General features: G+C 37.2%; 1 protein-coding gene across 22 annotated transcripts in view; it reads right to left on the reverse strand.

Moving 5' to 3' along the window:
- Nucleotides 1–2,473: 2,473 nt before the first annotated feature.
- Nucleotides 2,474–26,573, reverse strand: part of DLG1 (discs large MAGUK scaffold protein 1) — a 291,832-nt gene continuing 267,732 nt past the window's right edge. For all 22 annotated transcript variants that reach the window (XM_036351776.1, XM_036351782.1, XM_036351770.1 and 19 more), the window contains 5 exons: nt 26,356–26,457; nt 25,703–25,875; nt 19,392–19,501; nt 5,242–5,333; nt 2,474–4,297 (listed from right to left, as the gene is read on the reverse strand). In XM_036351776.1, coding sequence (XP_036207669.1) covers nt 4,191–4,297; nt 5,242–5,333; nt 19,392–19,501; nt 25,703–25,875; nt 26,356–26,457 — 584 coding nt within the window. In that variant the 3' untranslated portion in view covers nt 2,474–4,190. The remainder of the gene's footprint in view (nt 4,298–5,241; nt 5,334–19,391; nt 19,502–25,702; nt 25,876–26,355; nt 26,458–26,573) is intronic.

Genomic DNA, 26,573 nt, shown 5'->3' on the forward strand with positions numbered 1-26,573 from the left:
GGAGCGGTACAACTGGCCCAAGCTTAGTTACATAACCAGCAGGAGGCACGCTGGCATTCAGATCAGGCTCTGAGTCCACAGCCCACATCCTTCACAGTGTAGCACGCTGCTGCTACAGCTCAGGACAGCTGCGTTATGCAATTCTTCAGGGCGATCAATGGAATCAACATTCAGCTAAAATACCAGGTAACCTAAACGGGGTCAGAAAAGTAACATTCCTGTGTTTCCTAGGTTATCTTTCAAATTCAAACACAGCAATAACAATCTCTTAAATTTATTGACATTTACTTTCTTTTAATTAGTAATTCAAACCTCGAGGGACACATCCCCCATTAAATTCAGCTCACAGCATGGGAGGAAAAGAACTGGTAGAGTAGAGAGAGCACCGTCCAGGAGTTAAAGCTTCCAATCTGGCTCTCTTCCTGGTTTGCACTGTAACTTTGGTTAAGACATGGGGACCTCTGGGCTTCTGTTTCACCACATGTAAATTGAAAGTATCCAAGACAGAGAATCTTGGAAGAGAACTGTTTATGTCTTTAGAAAACAAATTTTCCTTGTGAGGTCCCCAAATTGTCATCTTTGGAGTGTAAGTACTATATACTGGCTTAGCCTGGATTTGTTAACCAGAGCAGTTCCTCCATGGACACCACAACCCAGGGATGCTCAAGGCCCTTATTTAGAATGGAACGAGCTCTCCAAGTTTGCTTCACTGTTTTTTGAAGAGCCCTGGGCAGATGTGGAAAAGGAAAGCAACCAAAGATGTGTATTCGCATTTAAGAGGCATTTAAAAATTTTCGACTTACGGATATTAAGAAGCATTTACAAATAAGAAATATCTCATAAGTCGTTCAAATAGTTTTAGCCTGTGAGTTAGAATAGTGGATACTGTTTCATTTTGGTTCTCAGGAGGTTCTTCCTTTGTATGTCACTGTGACAGTGTTAGTGTGGCTTGTTTCCCACAAACAGTTGTTTCAGCTGTAATGGGAATGATTTGTTCTGTGTCTGTTCCCTACTTATCGTGTGATTCTGGGCAAGTGCCTTCATCTAAGTCAGTGGTTCTCAACCTGTGGGTCACGACCCCTTTGGGGGTCGAACAACCCTTTCACAGGGGTCGCCTAAGATCATTGGAAAACACATATATAATTACATGTTGTTTTTGTGATTAATCACTATGCTTTAATTATGTTCAATTTGTACCAATGAAAATACATCCTGCATATCAGATATTTACATTACGATTCATAACAGTAGCAAAATTACAGTTATGAAGTAGCAACGAAATTAATTTTATGGTCGGGGGTCACCACAGCATGAAGAACTGTATCAAAGGGTCGCGGCATTAGGAAGGTTGAGAACCATTGATCTAAGTCTTTATCTGTAAAGGGACACCAAAATAACATAACTGAAGTCATAGTGCCTTACATAGCAGGGGCTGAAAAGAAGGCAGCACAGTATATTAGAAAGAACTTGGGGCAGAGAGTCTTGGATACAAACATCAAACCCTGCTCCTTACTAGCTAAGTCATCTTGGGCAAGTGATTTCACTTAAGCCTTATAGTGGGCGTACTAACTCTTATCTTCTTTATATTAATTAAATAAGAATATACTAAAGTGGCTGTTGCAGAGTTGTACTAAACAATTAGTACTTTTATTAATAATTATATATAATCTGGAGAGATGCACAAAAGTTAGTACAGTTGACCCTTGAAGAACATGAGGGCTAGTTAAGAGGGGCCAATCCCTGTGCAGTTGGAAACCTGCATATAACTTTTGACTCCCCCCAAACCTAACTCCCCCCAAACTTAAGTTGTCGCTTGGTATTGGAGGACCACCCACAGATACCAAAATCCATGGATGCGCAAGTCCCTTATATAAAATGGTGTAAAACAATGTAGTTAGCCCTCTGCATCTGTGGATTCCCTATCCATGGTTGGCTGAATGTGTAAATGGGAAACCTGGGGATACAGAGGGCCGACTATATATTTATTGGGAAAAAAACACACACACCAAAAAAACCCACATATAAGTAAACCCGTGCAGTCGAAACCCATGTTTTTACAGGGTCAAGTGTATTTTCTTACAAAAAAATCAACTTACATAGTAGGGGCTGAATATATATATTTTAATACATAAGTGGCATAATTTATAACCTCTCGATATTTTACAACATTTGACCAGTAAATACTTCAAAAAGTCTTATGCTGGGATCTTGTTGTATGGTAATTTTGGGAGCGCTTGAATGATTTTACAATATTTTTAGTATATTTGGTTTGGTACCAATCTACTGTATTTAGTATAACAGCTACAGTATTGTGTTAACATACTTAATACCAAACCTACAAAAGAAATTTTGATTAACTTGCCTAATAGCTCTTGAATTGTTTATAAATTATGTGATGCCCAAAACTGTTCTAAGAAAATGTTAGCTTGCAAAATAATATTTTTCTTTCAAAATTCAAGACACATTTAACATATGGATTTCACAATAAAGTTTATTAGCTGTTCTCCTCTTTCTCATAAATGGAATGGATAATGTTGATAATTCTTTACAAACCAGTACTCATTGTTTAAGAAACTGTAAGGTGGAGGTTGTCAAAAACACATATTTAATAAACAACACCAAAAAAAGCAATGGGAAGCTAAACAATATTATTAATATAAAAGACCAGAGAAACTGATTTCTGAAATCATATCTACCTTTCACTACAATTTCTTGAAATTTTTCACCATGAAGATCTGTGCAACTCTAGTGAAAAGCAGCCATGAGGTGAAAGGTGTTCAGTCTGAGGGGAAAACACACACACACACACACAAGGTTTTTTGCCTGTTTTCCTATTAATGAAAGGAAAACTGGAAGGAGAGGCATACAACCAAATTCAAACCCAATGACAAAAATAACAGTAACAAAAACAAAATCAAACCAACCAGGAACCATTTGAAAACTTTTATAGAAAAGAGGAGAACATGCATACTTTTACATGTAATCTAATTTCCCTAAAGATTTCTTTCCATAACCACCATACCCCTGTTTTCAGTTCACATGATTAAGGAAGATAAAGTCTAATCAATTAATATTTAATTAAAAAACAAACAAAAAGTTAAGAGTAGGTGACAAAAGAAAAAAATATATTTTAAATATATATATGTTTGTGTGTGCAACTATGTAAAGAAAATAATTCCCATAGTTACAGAGTTTAGTTAAAGAAAGTTATATATATATTTATATATATATATTTATTATAACAAAATAGGCAGTTATTGTGGGTAAAATATTCATTAAAATCTGACCCCTAAGGATATGTTTAAAGTTTAGACTATGAATTGGACTCCTTTTCCATGGTCATGGTTACTATATCACCACTATAATGTTGGTTTTGTCTGTACTTTTGTCTACGAAATTTTCTCAACCTTATCTGTAAAAGGTGAGCTCCCCCTAGCACCTAAACATGGCCTCATTTCAGAAATGTGATGCTTATTACATATGGACAACTTTTGTAAGAATAGTGTTGCACAAGTATGTTAAAAATATTTAAACATTGTTATCCCTAGCAGATGTATTGGAAAGAAAAACACAGAGCCCTTAAACAATAATAGACTTTAAGAACTCTTATGAAAAATGAATATCCCTTGGGAAATTAAGTTAATCCAGACATTAACTTTGAAATTAAAAAACATACATTTTCTTATTTGCCTATAATGAAATATTTGTTGAGATAAGACAGATCAATTGAGAAAAGGATTTGAGAACTAGTATATTGGCCAAACCATGCTATTAAAGTTAAGCGTGCACTGTTGCTCCAAGTTTACTAAATCATTGATTAAAACCACTTTTCTTTCATTTATATTGAAATTTGAAAAAATGTATATAAAGCTTTTCTGAAAATCTTTTAAAGTTACTTTCCCTTAAACATTAAGGAATTTTACCACAATTTCCCCATCTTCCCAAATTCTTAATAGCTGGTCAGGCCATTCCATTTCCAGTTCTGAAAAATGGCCACAAACCAGTAGTGATATAAAATAATACAGATGCTACAACTTGAAGGAGACACTAGGTTGCAAAAATAAGTGCGATTTGCAGACCATGATGAGTGGGATAAGATTCAACATGGAAGGAGTATTAAAGACAGACTCCAGAGGAAAGGGAAAAGAAATGTCAAAGAAAATGAGACTGGAACAGAAAAACATCAGTCCTCATAACTTTTCTTTCGCTGGAATCCAGATGTAAGGACCAGACTGTTCTTCTATGATTTGCTTCACTTGGTTGTAAATATCTTCCAGCGTATCGCCCTGTACAATTGCTGTAATGAAATCAGAAACTTCCATTAAATTGTCCATCTTCACCATTATAATTATTGGTGAAATAGTAGATGCCAAATCTTAGAAATAGTTATTCATTCAGGAAGGGATACCATTTATGTATTGTTTGTTTAGTTAAATTGCTCATTTAATTAATTTTCCCATTTGTAAAATATAAAAACTTTTATTTTAAAAACTGATCAAAAAGTGGGATTTGGTAATTTTTACTTTCTTTTGTATATTTGGGAAATACACACTGAAGTATTTAAAGCCAAAAGAGCATCTGTCTGCAACCTACTATTAAATGTTTCAGAAAAAAATTATAAATGTGGTAAATGTTAACATTTGGGGAATAAGGAGTAAGAGTATATAAGAATTGCTGGTACTTCTCTTACAATTTTTCTGTAAGTCTGAAATTATTACATATATAAAAAAGCAATGGGTCACAACATCATGGCACTTAATGGTACTTAGTGTGACTACCAAATATACACTTACCATTATTTCAAACAAACAAATAACAATAATGACAAAAAATTGTTCAAAGATACCTAAGGGGTAATTTAAAGGACAAAATGAATTAGAAAGATTATTTGGAAATTGCTACTCATTCTTTTCTTTTTAAACAAGTAATATCTTAAAATGGATCAAGATTTATAAAGGATGAAAGTCAATTTCATAGAAGAAATAAAATCTGAGTCTATTTTTCTCCAGTCATGTGTGAGTTATTCTTATACATGCTATCCTAATCAATAACCCAAGAAATACTAAATTTCAAGAGTCCTCATCATCACTGCCTAGGTTAGATGTATTATTTTGAAAATGGTAATATACCAATTACTACTGGTAGATGTGGGCATAGTTCAAAATCCTTTTCAATGGGTCACTTCATATGGCTCCAAAGCAAAATTCTATCATAAAGGGCACTGCCACATATGATGCCAACCTGTGAAATGCTCAGTAAATTCTTGTTCCAGTTTCATGGCTCTCTCAAATGTTTTTCTGGCTTGTTCTTCTGTTAGTCGCTTATTCATTTCCCTATGCAAATAAATTTAGAAATTGGTAATTACTACATTTTAATACTTTCTGAAGAAAGATGACAAAGGAAAGAAGACATAAAAACATAAAATCATGAAAAGTTGAGCTCTGTTGAGACAATGAATGTCATTAAAAACTAGATTCAGTCACTGAATATGTAGCTTTATACTTGGAATGACAGAAGGGTTTAACACATCTTTGCAATGGGACAAGGCAGCCAAAAAAACTTAGATTCAACAGTTTAGATTTTGATAAAAACCTCATATCTAAATATGACTTACAGATATCCTACCAATTCATAGATGATAAAGGGGACATAAACATTAAACGACACTATGATAAGGCAATTAGAAAAATATAGTCTGGGGAAAACTACAGAATAATTTAGTTTTTTCAATGAATAAATAGGGGAAAAAAGGAGATATGTTTGAATCAAGTTACAAGTAAGGTCTATTCATGACAATTTGGAACTTGATTCAAACAAACTGAAAAACATACACAAAACTTATAAAACAATCAGGAAAATTTGAACTGATGATATTTAACGAGTTATTAAGTGTGACATAATGATGTTTTTAAATAGGAAATTCCTATCTTTCAAATACATACTGAAATATATGGATGAAATCATATAATGTCTGGTGGGGGGCAGTGAAATAAGGTTCATCATAAATGATAATTACTGTTGCAGCTGAATGATGGGTACGTGGGAGTTGGTTTCCTTTTAAGAGTGAAGACTTTCAATATTTCACCATTAAATATGATGTTTGCTTTTGTATTTTGTAGATGACCTTCATGAGATTAAGAAAATTCCCTTCTATTCAGTTTTTAAAATGTTTTTGTCATGAATGGATGATAATTTTATGGAATGTTTTTTATGTTTATTAAAATGATATGCTTTTATACCTAAAATAGCTAATGTGGTATACGACAGTGATTAAAAAAAGCAAATAATTAAAAATTGTGGCCTGGCCGGTGTTTCTCAGTGGTTGAGCATCAATCTATGAACCAGGAGGTCAGGGTTGATTCTTGGTCAGTGCACATGCCTGGGTTGCAGGCTCGATCTCTTGTATGGGGAGTGCAGGAGGCAACTGATTGATGTTTCTCTCTCTTCATTGATGATTCTCTCTCTCCCTTTCCCTTCCTCTCTGAAATTAATAAAAAAATATTTTAAAAAATTGTTGTAAAATATACATGACGTAAAAGCTACTATTTAAACTATTTTTACACGTACAGCTCAGGAGTATTAATACCTTCCTTCATGTTGTTGGAACCATCACCATCATCCATCCCTAGAATTCTTTTCATCTTGTAAAACCAAAATACAAGACGTATTAAAAATAACTATTCTTTCCTCCTCCTAGCCCCTGGCAACCACCATTATACTTTCTGTCTCTATGATTTTGACAACTCTAAGTACTTCATATAAGTGGAATTTGTCTTTTTTGTGACTGGCTTATTTTACTTAGCATGTCTGCAAGGTTCATCCATGTTGTACCATATTGCAGAATTTCCTTCCTTTGTATGTATATTCCACATTTGCTTATCTATTCATCCCTCAATGAACACTTGAGCTTCTTCCACATATTAGCTATTGTGAATAATGCTACTGTGAACATGGGTATACAAATATCTTTCAAGACACTGATTTCAATTCTTGTATGTATATATCCAGAAGTGGAATTGTTGCATCATATGGCATTTCTATTTTTACTTTTTTGAAGAACTGCCATACTATTTTTCATAGCGGCTGCACCATTTTACATTCCTACAACAGTGTGCAGGAGCTCCAATGTCCCACATCCTTGCCAGCACCTGTTTTTTTTGTTGTTGTTTTTTGTGTGTGATTTTGATAGTAGCTATCCTAGTACGTGTGAGGTGGTATCTCACTGCCAGGCCGACGCTCTATCCACTGAGCCAAACCGGTTTCGGCTCTCACTGCAGTTTTGATTTGTATTTCCCTAACAGTGATGTTAAGCATCTTTTCATGTGCTATTATTGTTCATTTGTGTATCTTCTTTGGAGAAATGTTTATTCAAGTGCTTTACCCATTTTTGAATTGGGTTGTTTTCCTATTAAGTTTTAGGAGTTCTCTATATATTCTGGATATTAAGCGTTTATCAGATATATGATTTGCAAACATTTTCTCCCATTCTGTGGGTTATCTTTTTACTTTGTATATTGTGCCTTTTGATACAAAAAAACTTTAAATATTTATGAAGTATAGTTTTTTTAAAAAAATCCTCCTCACCCAAGGATATGCTTTCATTGATTATTGGAGAGAGAGACAGAGACAGAGAGACAGAGACAGAAAGAGAGAGAGAGAGAGAGAGAGAGAGGAGAGAAAAGAGGGGGGAGACATACACACACACACACACACACACACACACACACACACACACACACACACACACGTCAGTTGCCTCCTCTATGTGCCCTGACCAGGGATTAAACACGCAACCCAGGTATGTGCCCTGGAAATCGAACCTGTAACCTCCTGGTGTATGGGATGACACTCCAACCAAGTGAGCCACCCGGCCAGGGAAAGCCTATTTTTTTTTTTTTTTTTGAATATTAAGGGCTCCGATTTCTTTTTTCTTTTTACTTTTATTTTATTTTTTAAAATTAAATCTTTATTATTCAGATTATTACATTTGTTCCTCTTTTTCCCCCCATAACTCCCCTCCTCCCAGTTCCCACCCCACCCCCCGCCCTCACTCCCCACCCACTGTCCTCAACCATCGGTGCACGATTTTTGTCCAGTCTCTTCCCACACCGCCCCCCACACCCCTTTCCCCCCCAAGAATAGTCAGTCCATTCCCTTTCTATGTCTCTGATTCTATTATAATCACCAGTTCATTCTGTTCATCAGATTATTTATTCACTTGATTCTTAGATTCACTTGTTGATAGATGCATATTTGTTGTTCATAATTTGTATCTTTACCTTTTTCTTCTTCCTCTTCTTAAAGAAGACCTTTCAGCATTTCATATAATACTGGCTTGGTGGTGATGAACTCCTTTAGCTTTTCCTTATCTGTGAAGCTCTTTATCTGACCTTCAATGCTGAATGATAGCTTTGCTGGGTAAAGTAATCTTGGTTGTAGGTTCTTGGTATTCATCACTTTGAATATTTCTTGCCACTCCCTTCTGGCTTGCAAAGTTTCTGTTGAGAATCAGCTGACAGTTGTATGGGTATTCCCTTGTAGGTAACTGAGTTTCTTTCTTTTGCTGCTTTTAAGATTCTCTCTTTGTCTTTTGCTCTTGGCATTTTAATTATGATGTGTCTTGGTGTGGTCCTCTTTGGATTCCTTTCGTTTGGGGTTCTCTGCACTTCCTGGAGTTGTAAGTCTATTTCTTTCACCAGGTGCCGGGGTCCAACCCCATCGGGTCCAGGGGTTCCCAAAGGTGTGGATGGAGTCGGCGAAGAAGGAATGACACAGAGACAGCATTCAGTTGATCAGCAGCCTAGCCAGGATCTCTAGCCAGGATCTCCAGCCAAGTTCTGGTCTGGATCTCCAGCGAAGTTCTGCTTCAGATCTCCAGCCAGGTTCTGTGTCCATGTTCTCCAGCTAGGTTCTCCAGGTTCTCCAGCCAGGTTCTGTAGCCATGTTCCCTCGCTAGGTTCTCCAGCCAGGTTCTGTCCAGGTTCTCCAGCCAGGTTCTGTAGCCATGTTCCCTCGCTAGGTTCTCCAGCCAGGTTCTGTCCAGGTTCTCCAGCCAGGTTCAGTCACCAGGTTCTAGTCAGGTTCTCTTGCCCATTTCTGTAGTCAGGTTCAGTCCAGGATCTTTTGTCATGTTCTCTCCAGCGAAGTTCTTCTGTCTCTAGTTCTGTGTGTTCTGTCTTCTTAGTTCTGTGTTCTAAGTTCTGTGTTGTTACATCTGTATTTATACCAGTTGATTCCAATCCTATCAATCTCTATTACAAAGGTTAGGGCGTTTCTTATCTCCATTCCAGGGAGTAAAGATTATGTAGCTTAAGCATGCTTGTTCGTAGTCAAAGTGATTAATTACCCGCCTGGCACTTAGTTAAGGAGTTTCATCCCCTCCCTGACTTCAGGGAAAAATTCCTACCTGGGGAAACAACCTTTCTAGGAGAGGCATCCCCTCCCTGACTTCAGGGAAAAATTCCTACCTGGGGAAACAACCTTTCTCGGAGAGGTGACCTTGGTTAAAACACACAGCGCTAAGGGGAGCAAACATATTAAGAACAGTATGCCATATATGCCAGGTCCCTTGAAACAGCAAGCATGGACCGGCTCCTGGCAACCAGGTAGGGGAAGTTTCCTGTCACTATTTCTTCAAATAGGTTTTCAATATCTTGCTCTCTCTCTTCTTCTGGCACCCCTATAATTCTGATGTTGGTACGCTTGAAGCTGTCCCAGAGGCTCCTTACACTATCTTCGTATTTTTGGATTCCTTTTTCATTTTGCTTTTCCGGTTGCGTGTTTTTTGCTTCTTCGCATTTCAAATCTTTGACTTGATTCTTGCGCTCCTCTGGTCTGCTGCTGGGAGTCTGTATAATATTCTGTATTTCAGTCAGTGTATACTTAATTTCTAGTTGGTTCTTTATCATAACATCGAGGGTCTCATTAGATTTCTTGAGGATCTCACTATATCAGTGGTCTCACCAGTCTTTTCGAGGGCCTTACTAAGTTTATCAGCGGCTTCTAGACAGTTCTTGAGAGACCTTAAAAGTGTGGTTTTGAACTCTATATCCTCCATTTCTGTCATTTTTGTCCTGTTTGTCTCCGCATTTTTTATGCTTTCTTGGTGCACCCCCTTGTGGTCTTTGTGCGTAGTCTTGTTGTAGTTAAGCCTTGATTGTTATAGGCAACACTGGGGGGGATTTGACCTCCAGGCCAACTGACTGTGAGAATCAGCTGTGTCTGCAGCGGGAGAACTTCTGTCCTCTAGGGAGATGCTAATCTAGCCTTTGCCTAAGGCTATCCTGCAAATGCCTCTGTGCAAGGCTTGGGCAGGGCGGGTCCCAGGGGATCAACAGGGCGGGTGGAGTGAGCAGTTATGGCTGCTCTCAGTCCCGTCTCCAGAGGCTCTGCCTCTCAGAGTCCCAGCAACTGCTGCAAACCTCGGAGAGAAAGCTGCCCTCGAGTTCCGACCGATGCCAGACAGTCCCGCTTCTCCTGTTTGAGTCTGGGTCCTCAGAGACTCGTCCGGAACTGGAGCTCAGAGCCTGAGACTCCCTCCCGATTGAAACAGACAACCGTGCCCTCAGCCGCCAGCCTGCCTCCGCACGACCTCCGCACCTTAGTATTTTCCGCACTGTGCCTCCTCTGAGTCTCGGTATGCTTTTCTCTTTCCTTCTAGTTGTAGAATTTTCCCTCAGCCAGCCTTCCTGTGGTTCTGGGTGATGTCCGTTCCATCTTTTAGTTGTATTTTTGAAGTTGTTGTGTGAGGCAGCAACCTCCGGTGTTTACCTATGCTGCCATCTTGGTTTCTCTCCAAGTCTATTTTTTTTGATTCTTTCGTTATCTACGCCTTTAGAGTCATAACTAAGAAATAATTGCCAAATCCACTACTGTGAAGCTTTTGTCCTATTTCTTTTTCCCAGGTTTTATTGTCTTACATTTAGGTCCTTGGTCCATCTTGAGTTTTTGTGGAATGCGCCTTCGGTAAAGGTCCAACTTCATTCTTTTGCATGTGGGTATTGTTTTTTCAGCACCATTTGTTGAAAAAGGCTGTTTTTTTCCCCTCCCTCCTTTGAATGATCTTGCATCCTTGTTAAAAAGCAATTGATTATATATGAGGGTTCATTTCTGAGCTTTCTATTCCATTCCATTGGTCTATATGTCTGTCTTTCGGTCAACACCACACTGTGATGATTACTATAGCTTTGTAGTAAATTTTGATATCAGGAAGTGTGAGTCTTCAAGTTTTTCTGTTCTTCTGAAAGACTGTTTTGGTTATTTGGGTGTCTGTTGAGAATCCGTATGAATTTTATTATGGTTCGTCTACTTCTGCAAAAAAGTCTTTGGGATTTTGATAGGGATTGCACTGCATTGCACCTGTAGATTGCTTTGAAAAGTTTTGACATTTTAACAATGTCTTCTTCCTAATCCATGCACATGGAATGTGTTTCAATTTATTTATGTCTTCTTTAACTTCTTTAGTGTTTCATGGTTTCATTGTACAGATCTTTCACCTTGGTTAATTTTAGGCATTTTAATCTTCTTGATGCTATTATAAATGAAATTGTTTTTGTAATTTTATTCTCAGATTGTTCACTGTGGAGAAATGATTTTGTTGACTTTGAATGCTACTTTGTTGAATTTATTAGTTCTAGTAGCTTTTATGTGGCATCTTTAGAGCTTTCTATAGATAAAATAATATAATCTGAAAACAGAGATAATTTTACTTCTTCCTTTCCAATCTGGATGTATTTCATTTTTTCTCTCACCTGGGACAGTTTTTTTTCTTTGATCTGGCCAGAACTGCCAGTACTATGTTAAATAGAAATGGTGAAAAGCAGGCATCCTTGCTTTGTTCCTAACCTTAGAGAAAAAGCTCTCACTCTTTTACTGTGTGATCTTTACTGTGGATTTTTTATTCATGGCTTTTATATTAAAGTAGTTTCCTTCTCTTCCTATTTTGAGTGTTTTTATCATGAAAGAGTATTGTCAAATGCTGTACCTGCATTAGTTGAGATGATTGTATGGATTTTCCCTTTCATTTTGCTGATGAGGTTTATTATGTTTGATTTTCATGTCAAATCATCCTTATATTCCAGAAATAAATTCTACTTGGTCATGGAGTATAATCCTTTTAATATACTGCTGAATCTGGTTGTTGAGGATCTTTGCATCAATGTAGTCTTTTTTTCCCCTTATAGTATCTTTGTATCAGGGTAATACTGACTTCATAGAATGAGTTAGGATATATTCTCTCTTCAATTTTTTGGAAAAGTTTGAAGATTTGCATTAGACCTTTTAAAAATATTTGGTAAAATTCACCAGTAAGACATCTGGTTCAGGACGCTCCTTTGTTGGGAGTTTTTAATTACTGATTTAGTTTCTTTACTAGTTATAGGTCGATTTAGATTTTCTATTTCTTTGTGATTTAGTCTTGGTAGGTTTTATGTTTCTAGAAATTTATCCATTTCTTTTGGTGCTCAATTGTTCATAGTACTCTACTTATAGTCATTTTATTTCTGTAGAATCAGTAGTAATGTCCCCCATTTCATTTCATATTCTAATAATTTGAGTCTTCTCTTTTCCCCCTTAATCCATCTAGCTAACCGTTTGTCATTTTTTGCCCATCTTTTTGAAGAATCAACTGTTGGTTTCACTGATTTTTTCTCTACTGTTTTCTATTTTGTTGATCTCTGCTCTAATCTTTATTCACTTCCTTCTGTTAGTTTTGGGTTTAGTTTGTTCTTATTTTTTTAGTTCCTTAAGTTACAGTTAGGTTGTTAATTTGACACCTTTCTTGACTTTTTTTTTGAGAATATTTTTTCCATTGCTTTTCAAAGAGACTGGAAGAAAGAGGAGAGTGGGAGGGGAAGAGAGAGAGAAACATTGATGTGAGAAGGTCACATTGACTGGCTGCCTCCTGTATGTGCCCCAACTGGTAACAGGGAGTGAATCTACAACCTAGGTACATGCCATTGACTGGGAATCAAACCTGAGATCCTTAGGTGTGAGGACTGATGCTCCAACCACTGAAGACCACCGGCTAGTGCTATCTTGCTTTTTAATGTAAGCATCTATAGCTATAAATTACCCTGTTAGCACTGCTTTTGCTGTGTACCATACATTTTTATGTTGTTACTGTTTTCATTCATCTCTTAAATATTTTCTAATTTATCATGTGATTTCTTCTTTGATCCACTGCTTGTTAATTTCCACAATTTTGTCAAATTTCCAGTCTTACTTTTGATATCTAAATTCAACCTACTGTAATCAGAGAAGATACTTATCTTTTAAAATCTATTTAGGCATTTTGCCACTTATGGTCTTTCCTGGAAAATGTCCCATGTGCAAATGAGAATGTATATAGGATGGGGCAAAAGAAGGTTATAGTTGTGAGTACACAAAACAGTTATTCTTGTATTATTTTCCATACAAAGAACTATAAACCTACCTTGGCTCCATCCTGTAATGTGGTGTTGTTGGGTGGAGTGTTCTGTATGTGTCTGTTAGTTCTAGCTGATTTATTGTGCGGTTTAAGTCCTCCATTTCTTTACTTATTTTCTGTCTGGTTGTTCTATCCATTACTGTGAGTGGGGAATTGAAGTCGCTGACTATTATTGTAAAACTTTCTCCCTTTATAATCTCATGATAAAGTGAATGGATGAGGAGTTGCTTTATATGGATGGACAAAGAAGATGATTTATTGAGATGGAATCTACTCCTGAAGACACTGTAAAGATTGTTGAAATGACAACAAAGCATTTAGAATATACATAAACTTAGTTAATAAAGTAGCAGTTTACTCTAATTTTTAAAAAAGTGCCCTAACTGGTTTGGCTCAGTGGATAGAGCGTCAGCTTGTGGACTCAAGGGTCCCAGGTTGGATTCCGGTCAAGGGCATGTACCTTGGCTGCGGGCACATCCCCAGTAGGGAGTGTGCAGGAGGCAGCTGATCAATCTTTCTCTCTCATCGTTGTTTCTAACTCTCTATCCCTCTCCCTTCCTCTCTGTAAAAAATCAATAAAATATATATTTTTTAAAAAAGTGTTGTTTTCCACTTAGCAGGATATTCTTTTTTTTAAAAAATATATATCTTTATTGATTTCAGAGAGGAAGGGAGAGGGAGAGACAGAAATATCAATGATGAGAGAGAATCATTGATTGGCTGCCTCCTACATGTCCCCTACTGGGGATCGAGCTTGCAAACTAGGCCTATGCCCCTTGACCAGAATCAACCCCGTGACCCTTCAGTCCACAGGCCCACTCTCTATCCACTGAGCCAAGCCAGCTAGGGTAGTTTACTCTTATTTTGAAAGAAGTTCTACTGTGGGTAAAATGCTATTAAACAACATTGCAGGTTACAAGAGAAGCCATTCATGAAAGAGAGTCAATCGATATGGGAGACTTCACTGTTGTTTTAATAAATTGCCACAGCCAACCCAGCCTTCAACAACCAGCACCCTGGTCATTCAGCGTCACATCCAGGCAAGACACTTCACTGTCAAAAAGATTATGACTTGCTGAAGGCTTCAATGATGGTTAGCATTTTTAACAATAAAGTGTTTTTTAATTAAGGTATGTACATTGTTTTATTAGACATAATGCTACTGCACACTTAATAGACTATAGTATAGTGTAAACATTAACCTTTGTATGTACTGGGAGACTAAAAACTTGTGATTTGCTTTATTGTAATACTAGAGGCCTGGTGCATGAAATTCGTGCACTTGGGGGGGTGGTTCCCTAAGCCGGGCCTGTGCTCTCTTACAGTCTGAGAGCCCTCAGGGGATGTCTGACTGACGGCTTAGGACCGCTCCCCATGGGAAGCGAGCCTAAATCGTCAGTCGGACATCCTTAGTGCTTTTGCGGAGGCAGGAGAGACTCCTGCCACCGCTGCTACGCTCGCCAGCTGTGAGCCAGGCTTCTGAGCGGTGCTCCCCCTGTGGGAGTGCCCTGACCACCAGGGGGCAGCTCCTGCATTGAGCATCTGCCCCCTGGTGGTAAGTGCATGTCATAACAACCAGTCATTTGCTATTCGGTTGATTTGCATATTAGCCTTTTATTATATAGGATTTGCTTTATTGTGTTGGTCTGGAACTGAACCTACAATATCTCTGAGGTATGGATATACTTTTGTGTGTAGTGGAGACTGCTCATTATCATTAATGTAGAACAGAAATGTTCAACCTGTATGCCACAAGGGTTTTTAAAACATGCAATACCTGACTATTCAGTCAAGGGCACTGACCTCTTTTCCCTTAGTGTTAAATAAAAAACAGTGACAACAGCCAGCACAATAGTCATTCGGTGTAAATGAATCAAAATTATGCCTATTTTTTTTTTTTTTTTGTCAGATCAGCAAAAATTATTTTTGGGTGTGCCACAGAATTTTAGTAATTAGTTTATGTGTGCCATGAGATGAAACAAGTTGAAAATCAGTGCTGCAGAATAGTTCATTGTGTGACTATGTCATAATTTATGTATTCACTGATGGGCATTCGGATAGTTTCCATGTTTTGGTTATTTTGAATAGTATTTCTGTCAACAACCTAGTACATACATGTCTTTGGTAAACATCTATAAACATTTCTATTGAGTATATATCTAAGAATGAGACTTCCAGTTCTTAAGTTATGTGTATGTCCAGCTTTAGGAGATACTATGAACAGTTTACAAATGTGGAAGTATCAACTTACACTCTTATCAGTGTTAAGAGTTTCAGTTGCTCTATATCCTTGCCAACATTTGACATTTTCTTTCAGCATGTGGATGATAGAGTTTGACACTGTGGTTTTAACTTACATTTCCATGATTAATTGATCATCATATCTCATGTTTACTGACTATTTGGATATCCCCTTTTGTGAAGTGTCCAAGTCCTTTGCTCATTGATTGCCTGTGCTAACCTTTTTAATGTCTATTGAATATGTAATGATATTCCCACTTTAATTCCTCGTATTATTTATGCCTTTATTTTCTTTCCTTAATCTTTCTTATTAACATTTTATAGTATTTTCAAAGACAATTATTTTTGGTTTTGTTGATCCTCTCTCCCATAATTTTGTTTTCTATTTCATTAAGTCCTACCTTCTTTGAGTTTAATTGACTAGTGTTTTTCTAATTTCTCAAGATCTTAGATTTTCAACATTTATTCCTAATATTTGACTTCCAGCATTCTTTCCTAATACTTACGGTTGTGGCTTTCCATCAGCAAGGCTGCTAGATCCTCCAAATTTATTTACTTGATAATTTCATTAGCATTTCAAAATACTTATTTAGGCTGATTTCTCATTTAGTTAAAACCATTTATTAATTTAGGCCGATTTCTTTTTTGACCCATTCAGAAATAACCCCCAAATATATGGGAATTTTCTAGTGATCTTTTCATTATTGATTTGTTGTAATTTCATAATGGCCACAGAATATTTGTTTTCAATCATTTGTATTCTGTAGCTTAGCATATTAGTTTTGTTAATTTTATGCACGCTTCAAATAAATGTGTAAATTTTGTTGATGTCAAGTGTAGTGTTCTACATATGTAAGGTAAAGTTTGAAATATGTGCTGTTCTATATCCTTACTGATTTTTTGTTTGTTTTCTTATTCTATTACTTTCTGACTGATGTGTTAAGTTCTCCCACTATGATTGTGGGATTTTTCTTTTCCTGTACAGTTGTATATTTGGGCTTTATATATTTTGAAACTGGGCTATTAAATGCAAAAAAATGTCTAAATAGATCTTCCTGATAGAGTGAAACTTTTCTTTTTATAAAATTGCTCTTTTATATCTCGATTAATACTTCTTGCTTTAAATTATACTTTGATATAGTAATATAAACCAGCTTGCCTATGATTAATTTTTGCATGGTATATCTTTTTTCTATTCTCTTACTTTTGGTCTGTCCATAGCCTAATATTTAAGGTGTGCCTTATGAAAGCAACATACAGTTGAGAGGTTTCATACACACTATCCCAAAATATGGTATCTTGGCATACTGCATATATTAAGATAAAGGAATTTGAAAAATGGCAGGTGCAGGAAAAACTCTGACCTACCCCTGAAGTAGGTTATAAGATCTTCATGTGAGAGATGACCTCCCTATACCTGGAGAAAAGAAGCATTCCTGGAGGGATGCTAAGAGGAATTTGAATGAACAGGCCTTGGTAAGTTTCTTCTAGTTTACTACTCTTAACTCATATCCTATGGTCCTATCACATTTTCCCGTGACTTCCTACTCTTTGACAAACCTATAGTATAAAAGTGCTCAGGTTTAACCATTTCTTTGGATCTTCATTTCCTTATGAAGGCTTCTATGTCATGAAAAAATTAAATCTGTAAGCTTTTCTCTTGTTACTCTGTCTTTTGTTATAGGTTAGAACCTAGAAGAGTAGAAGGAAAATATTTGTTCCTCTTCTACAAAAGCAACATACAATTGTTTTTTCTTCATCCATTCTGATGATCTTTGTTCTTTAACTGGACTATTTAGTTTACCATTTAATTGATGAAATATTTGAGTTCATTTATACTATATTACTGTTTTCTTTTTGCCCCACCTATAATATGTTTTTATTTGCCCTTTTCTCTCTTCTTTTAGTTTTTTTATTTAAATTGTATTTCTTGGCCTCTATTATACAACATTTTATTTCTTAACTAGAGGCCTGGTGCACAAAAATTTGTGCACTGTGGGGGGGGGGGGGTCGCTCAGCCCGGCCTGTGCCCTCTTGCAATCCGGGACCCCTTGGGGGATAATCACCTGCTGGCTTAGGCCTGTTCCCGGGTGGCAGAGTGCAGGCCCAATCCCTAGGTGCAGCCTCTGGTCGGGCTCAGAGCAGGGCTGATTAGGGAGTTGGGGCGCCGCCCTGTCATGCACAGAGCAGGGCAGATCAGGAGGTTGCGATGCCACCCTCAGTCACGCTCAGGGTAGGGCCGATTGGGAGGTTGGGGCACCGCCCTTGTCACACTCAAGGCAGGGTCGATGGGGAGGTTGCGGCGCTACCCCCTGTCACGCACAGAGCAGGACCAATCAGGGGGGTTGGGGCTCTGTACCCTGTCACGCATAGAGCAGGGCCCATCAGGGGGTTGGGGCGCCGCCACTCTCACACTCAGGGCAGGGCCGATGGGGAGGTTATGGCTCTACCCTGTCACACACAGAGCAGGGCCCGTGGGGGAGAGGGGGTTGGGGCGCCGCACCCTGTCACACACAGAGCAGGGCCGATCAGGGGGTTGGGGTGCCACACCCTGTCACACACAGAGCCGCAGGGCGATCAGGGGGTTGGGGAGCTCCCCCATATCAGGCACAGAGCAGGGCTGATCAGGGGGTTGGGGCGCCTTCCCCTGTCACGAACAGAGCAGGGCGGATAGGGAGGTTGTGGCCCCGCCCCGTCACACACAGAGCCGCAGGGCGATCAGGGGGTTTGGGCGCTGCCCCCGGTCATGCTGATCCCAGTGCCGGGAGGCCTCTCAGCTCCGCTGATCCTGGTGCTGGGAGGCCTCGCGGCTCCGCTGATTCCGGTGCTGGGAGGCATATTACCCTTTTACTATATAGGATAGAGGACTGGTGCCTGGGTGAGGGGATGATGGCTGTTTGCAGCTGGTCACACACCCTTCAGGGTGGGGGTCCCCACTGGGGTGCCTGGCCAGTCTGGATGAGGGGCTGAGGGCTGTTTTCAGGCTGGCAGGTGACTGAAGCTCCCAACTGCTCCATTTTTTCTTTCTTTCTTTTTTTTATTCTGGGCCAGCTTTAGCTCTGGCTCCAGCTCTGAGGCCTCGGCTGCTGAAAGCAGGTATCTGGTTTGTTTGGGTTCTATAATCGAAACACTGTATCAACTCCAGCTCTGAGATCCCGGCTGGCTGAAAGCAGGTTTCTGGGGTTTTATTTAGCGTCTATATTTGCAACCATGTTTCAAACTGCAAGCTCAGAGGCTGGCAAGGCAGGCGGGGAACGTTGGTTTCCTCCGTCACTGAAGCAAGCAAGCCTCATGTTAGCTTCAAGCTGCCTGGCTGCTGGCCGCCATCTTGGCTGGCAGTTAATTTGCATATCTCGCTGATTAGCCAATGGGAAGGGTAGTGGATGTACGCTAATTACCATGTTTCTCTTTTATTAGATAGGATGGTTACTCAGAGCTATACTGCTGCTCCATTCAGTAGGTATTAGCCAAATGTGACTGTTTAAATTTAAAATTCTAATACATATTCCCTTATACTTAAGTATATTAAAATTGGTGATGATGATAGTTAATATCACAGAGTGCTTACTTAATCTTCCCAACAATCCTAAGAGGTGGGTATACTATTAATTTCTCCATTTTACAGATAAAGAAACTGAGATACAGAGAGGTTAAGTAAATTACCTAATCTAATGAGTGATAGAGACTGAATCTCTACTTTGATCCTGTCTCTTATTTCACTTACATGATATTTTCCACGGATTTGGGCTTAATAAAAATGGAGATTGGGTAAAGTTGTGCAATCTGTAATCTCTTTATGGCATTTCCAGACACATCGAGGATACAGTGTTTGCCCTAAAATAGAGAGAATAAAGAAGAAAAACAAGTGAAAACAAATATTTTCAATTATATCAAAGATATATTTCCTAAAAAAAAAAAAAAAAAAAAGTTATATTTCCTATAGGTACAGAATCAGAATTATGATATGTTTGGATCCTGTTCACTTTAACAAACTTGTTATTTTATTTTATTTTTTTAAAATATATTTTATTGATTTTTTACACAGAGAAAGGGAGAGGGATAGAGAGTTAGAAACATCATGAGAGAGAAACATTGATCAGGTGCCTCCTGCACACTCCTTACTGGGGATGTGTCCACAACCAAGGTACGTGCCCCTGACCGGAATCAAACCCGGGACCCTTGAGTCCGCAGGCTGACGCTCTATCCACTGAGCCAAACTGGTTAGGGCAAAACTTGTTATTTTTGTTAGCAAATTAAATAAAGACAATGAATAATGACTATGAATAATTAATTTTCCATTCTCAAATATTACATTTAAAAAGGAATGAAAATATATTAAGAAACCTGGCTCTCATTATTGTCAATATATTAATTTGCTCAACTCTAGAATATAAATTAGTTTCACAATTGTTAGCTCATACCACTCTGAAAAACAAAAGAAGAGTTCACTATTTGTTCACAGATATTTTTGTATTTAACCTGTGGTTCAGGATTATTGGAATTAAGACTCTCCTCTCTTCCCCTCCCCTCTTTAATGCAGTGATTTGTTTGAAATCTAGTTAATTTAGTTCCTGTTTGTATATCATTTTTCATTTCCCTCACCTTTCCTTTTTATTTTTAAAATATAAAATGTTAACATAATTCTAAAGTCAAAATTATCTAAAAAGGTATACTTGAAGAAATGTCACACTTTCATCCTTTCTACCTCATTTCCATCTCCCATCCTTTTCCACCCCTTCCTCTGTAGCTAACCAATCTCATTAGTTTCTAATTTATTATTTCTACAGCTTACTTTTGTGTGAATTTGTGTGAATTCATATCTTTTTGTCTGTTATTTTATTAGGTTTTTGGTCTCTATTTCCTTAATTTTTAAGAGTTCTTTATATATTTGGAATATCAGCCCCTTGCTTGCAATTTTTTTCTGTCAGTTGCTTTTTGACTTTGGTAACCGTGTTTTCCACTAGTTTTTGGAAAAGTTTTTTTTTTGCCAAGTAAAAACCATTTTTATTTTTAATGTGGTTAAATTTATTAGTCTTTCATTGGATCTGAATTTTAATTCATAGTTAAAAACTTGCACTATGACTAGGTTACATTTTCTTCTGTCAATTGTATTACAGCCAACGTTTGTGTATAGTGTGGTTTTAAATTAATTAATTAATTAATTAACTTTTCTCTAGTCGCCCCAGCACTATTTACGAAAAACTCTTTTATTAAAAGCCCTGGTGACTGGAGATTGCACCTTCATCATCCTATAATAAAACCCTAATATGCAATCGATCGAATGGCAGAACAACCGGTTGCCATGATGTGCACTGACCACCAGGGGGGCAGACGCTCGATGTAGGAGTTGCCCCCTGGTGGCCAGTGCACTCCCGTGGGGGAGTGCCGCTCAGCCAGAAGCCTGGCTCATGGCTGGCGAGTGCAGTGGTGGTGGTGGAAGCCTCTCCGCCTCTGCGGCAGTGCTAAGGAGCAGCGAGCACGAGGGTGGTAAGGAGCGAGGGGTCCCGGACTGTGAGAGGGATCCTGGACTGCGAGGGGGATGTTCGCCTGCCAGTGAGAGGGTCCAGGCCAGGCTGAGGGACCCCCCTCCGGTATACGAATTTCATGCACCAGGCCTCTAGTATACTATATTTTCATATATATCTAGGTCTTGCCTGGATTCTCTTTTCTATTCTACTGGTCTGTTTGTCTATTGATGTGACAGTACTATACTAGGTTTTAATTAAGAAGACTTTATAGTATGTTTTAATAAGATAGGGCTGGAATCCCTTGTAGCTTTTTTGTATTGTACTTGCTTCTCATATAAACTTCAATTTGACTTATCAGGTCCCATAATAAAGGTGGTATTTTTTATTGGGATTGTGTTCATATATAAATTAGCTTAGACAGAACTGACAGCTCTGCAATATTGAGTCTTCAATCCATGAACATGGTGTATCCCACCATTTATTTAGGTCTTTAATTCTCTGAGCAATGCTTTGGAGTTTTTAGTGTATTGGTCTCAATATCTTTTGTCAGCTTTATCTCTAAGTATTTAATATTTTTTGATGCCACAGTAAATAATATTGTTTTTAAAATTTCAATTTATAATTGGTCTGGTATATAGAAATACAACTAATTTCTGTATCCTTAAATCTTGCTAAACTTATTAGTTCTAGTAGCTTAAAAAAATGTTTGTTTTTTTTATTTTGGCCAAATTACTGGGGGGTGGGGGGGAGATAGAGATAGAGAGAGAATGAGAGAAACATTGATCAGTTGCCTCCTGTACGCACCCAACCAGGCATCAAAACCACAACCTTTCAGTGTATGGCAGTGATGGCGAACCTTTTGAGCTCGGCGTGTCAGAATTTTGAGAAACCCTAACTTAACTCTGGTGCTGTGTCACATATAGAAATGTTTTTATATTTGCAACCATAGTAAAACAAAGATTTATATTTTTGATATTTATTTTATATATTTAAATGCCATTTAACAAAGAAAAATCAACCAAAAAAAATGAGTTCGCGTGTCACCTCTGACATGTGTGTCATAGGTTCGCCATCACTGGTGTATGGGATAATGCTCCAACCAACTGAGCCATACCAGCTAAGGCTCTAGTAGCTTTCTTTCTTTCTTTCATTTTTCTTTTTTTGGTAGATTCTATCAGATTTTTTATATAAACCATCATGTCATTCGCAAATACAGACAATTTTACTTCTTCCTTTACAATCTGCATGAATTTTCTTTCTTTCTTTTGCCTTATTGTACTGGCTAGAACCTCTAGTATAATGTTAAAAATAAGTGGTGCCCTAGCCGGTTTGGCTCAGTGGATAGGGGGTGGCCTGTGGACTGAAGGGTCCTGGGTTCAATTCCAGTCAAGGGTGCATACCTCGGTTGCAGGCTCAATACCCGGCCCCAAGTTGGAGTGCGTAAGGGAGGCAACCAACAGATGTGTCTCTCTGTCTCTCCCCTCCCCTTTCACTCTCTCTAAAAATCAATGGAAAAATATCCTCGTGGAATATTGTTTATCAATTTGAGAAGGTTATCTTCTATTCTTGGTTTGTGGAGAGTTTTAATCAAGAATTGGTGCTGATTTTGTCAAATGCTCTTCCTGAACTAAGCAAGTGATCATATGTTTTTCCTTTTTTAGTTACATTGACTGATTTTCTAATATTTAAATGTACCTTGCATTCTTTGGATAAACACTACTTGGTCATGACATATTACCACCTTTTTATATATTGTTAGACTCAATTTGCTAACATTTTGTTTAGAATTTCTGCATTTATATTCATGAGGGATATCAGTCTGCAGTTTTTTGTAATGTGTTGTCAAGTTTTGAAATCTAGGTAATGCTGGACTCTCAGAGTGTGTTGGGAACTGTTCCCACCTTTTAAATTTTATGTAGAAAATGGTATTATTTCGTCCTTAAATGTTTGGTAGAATTTATTAGTGAAGCCATCTGGATCTGGGGTTTTCTTTGTGGGAAGGTTTTTAAGTAAAAATCAATTTTATTAAAGATATAGGGCTATTCAAATGATGTATTTCTACTTGAGTGAGCTTTATTTCTTCCTAGGAATTTATCCATTTCATCTAAATTACTTAGTGGTAAAAAGTTGTTTCTAATAGCCTCTAATTTTTTTTCTTTTAACATTTGTAAATTCTGTCACTTCTCTCATTCCTGATATTGGTAATTTGTATCTGTTTAAGGTTTTATCAATAACACTGATCTTATAGAAAAACCAAATTTTATCTATTGTTTTTCTGTTTTCTTTTTACTAGTTTCTTCTCTGACCTTATTATTTCTCAGCATACCACATAATCTGCACTTTTACTTATACTATGTGACTTGGGATTTAGTTTATTTATTCATTCTTTTCTTGTTTGAAAAATTTTAAGGTAGTAAATTTTCCTTTAATCATGGTTTTAAATGTATCCTATGAATTCTGATATGTACTATTTCATTATTATTTTTAAGAAATTCTGTATTTTCTCTTTCATTTAAGAGCTAACAGGTGGTTTTAAAATTTCCAGTTGTCTGGGCCTTTTTGTTTTTAATTTGCTAACAAACTATAGATTTTTCTTGCATTGTGATCTGAGTATTAATTGTAATATTTCTACTTTGTGGAACTTCCAATTATTTTCTTCTCCACAAGGTTTGCACAAGAAATAGCTTGCTGTGATTTGTTGTTTACTTTTCAATTGACTAATTTGAAGTTTGGTTATTATCAGTTTTTCAGTTAGACTGAGCACGTAGTTATTTTAATTAAAAAAAATATTTTTATTGACTTCAGAGAGGAAGGGAGCGTGAGAGACTGAAACATCAACAATGAGAGAGTATCACTAATCAACTGCCTCCTGCATGCCCCACATTGGGGATCAAGCCCAGAACTCAGGCATGTGCCCTGACCTAGAACTGAACCATGACCTCCTGGTTCATAGGTCGACACTCAACCACTGAGCCACTCCGGCTGGGCTGAATTTTTTTTTTTTTTAAATATATTTTTTTGATTTTTTACAGAGAGGAAGGGAGAGGGATAGAGAGTTAGAAACATCGATGAGAGAGAAACATCGATCAGCTGCTTTCTGCACATCCCCTACTGGGTATATGCCCGCAACAAAGGTATATGCCCTTGACCGGAATCGAACCTGGGACCCTTGAGTCTGCAGGCCGACGCTCTATCCACTGAGCCAAACCAGTTAGGGCCGGCTGGGCTGAATTTTTAATAAATTTGAAAGAAATACAACATTACAAATAAAATTAAAGCTACAATTTCTTGCCCATTCTTCCCAAAGGAAAACCACTGGATATTGGCTGCATTTACTCCTGAAGCAGATGTATCATTCCCATGCATGTTTTTACGTTTACTAAATATGTATTAACTATACAGGCTGTTTTATGTTATTAAAAGTTTACATACATAGTATCATACTGCATATATCCTTTGCAATTTCACTCATTCATTGTAATTCTGAGATTTATTAATGTGGATACACTTTAGTACTTGTATTAGTTTATTCATTCTAGTTGCTATCCCACTGCATGAATAAATAATAGTTAATTATTCATTTCCCTTTGTTGATTCTAATTTTTCACTATTATGAAGCGGTTGGTACTATGAACATTCTTATAAAGGATCTTCATGTGTGAATCTCTACCAAATACCAAGAAGTAGAATATCTGAGTCATAAGATATGTGCATTTAGTAGATACTGCCAAACTGTTCTTAGAAGTTCTATTAATTTCTATCTCCACTAGCAATATCTAAGATTTCCTATTTTCTCACATTCTTGCCATCACTGACATTTTCATTTTTTCAATTTTTAAAACTAATCAGAATTAACCAAACCTTTTATAGAAAAAGTAGTATTTACAGATGGAAAACTGAGATGCTGAATTACTGCTTTACATTTATTGGTATAATATGACTGAATTTTAAACAACTAGTTTTGAAGGTATAAAATAACTTGATGGTTATTTTCTAGACCCAAGTAGTGTTTTAAGCATAGTACCACGTCTGGGACACACTTTGGCTTCACTTTAAAACTGTTTTAACACAATGTCAATAAGTCATCATACTACCCTGAAGGATGCTTTCAGATAATCTCTTGCTGTTACAGTATTGTTGAATATTTTTTACATGGTCTTTTATTAATTGACTCTTTAGGAGAAATTTCTGTCTAGTTTTAGTACCAGCAGCAACTAAACTTATCTTGAACATCTGGTTCATTTTTACTGATTGACATTGCTGATCTGAGCTCCTTAATTATGCTAGATGTTGGAAACACAAGGTCTATCTCTAGCAAGTGGATAGAACCTTAAAATAATCTCCCTTCTTAGAGAGATTCAAGTTATCGTTTCTATCTCATTTTATCAATCTTTATCTTGTATGTATTTTCCCAAGCCATCTAACATTATTTAGTTGAATGAATTAGTAACATTAATCAATTCTTCAACATCTGTATTTTTTCAAAAATATGAATTAAAAATTTCTACCCTACTGTCAAAGGCATACCTAATTAGAAACTATATTCTGGGATCATTTTGATGCTTACCTTTTCTGCTACTTCTCGCACAGACTGAACACTTGTTCCATACAGATGGTTGTTATACTGGCCAGCTTCAATGAATTTATGTTCCTGGATATCTTTTTCCATCTGTTCTCTTGAAGTCACAAAATGATAATCTCTTCCATCTACCTCATAATCTCTTTTTGGTCTAGTTGTATCTTTAATAGAAAGAATTTTAAGTGTTTAGTATTAAAAATACAACAAATCCATTTTATACTTAAATACCTATTTTATAAAGTTCAATGCAACAGAGGTTAATTTAAATTTGAAAAAGGATGCCGAAACCAGTTTGGCTCAGTGGATAGAGCATCGGCCTGCGGACTGAAAGGTCCCAGGTTCGATTCCGGTCAAGGGCATGTACCTGGGTTGCGGGCACATCCCCGGTGGGGGATGTGCAGGAGGCGGCTGATCGATGTTTCTCTCTCATCGATGTTTCTGACTCTCTATCTCTCTCCCTTCCTCTCTGTAAAAAATCAATAAAATATATTAAAAAAAAAAAAGGACAATAATATGAAGGATAGAAGAATAACTGATAAAATAACTATATAAACCACTAAAAATGATAATGTTTACTTTATCACACACAGTGACAAAATGTTAAGAATGATAATTAAGATTTTTTTATGTGGGTTACTCACGAGGAACACACGATCCAAATTTGTCCGGAAATTCTGAGATCAAGTCATCATTTATCCTGTCTTTCATAGGTCCCAATATAATCACTGGTCGAGTGTAATTAACTATCAAGATAAGTATACTGCATGTTAAAAGGAATAAACTCTAAACAAACATCAATGTATTTTATTTCACCAAAGAACAAAGTATCCTTAATAGATAGTAAGATTTTTTTTTTTCT

This window comes from Myotis myotis, unplaced genomic scaffold (assembly GCF_014108235.1).
Source record: "Myotis myotis isolate mMyoMyo1 unplaced genomic scaffold, mMyoMyo1.p scaffold_m19_p_2, whole genome shotgun sequence".
Taxonomy (NCBI): Eukaryota; Metazoa; Chordata; class Mammalia; order Chiroptera; family Vespertilionidae; genus Myotis; species Myotis myotis.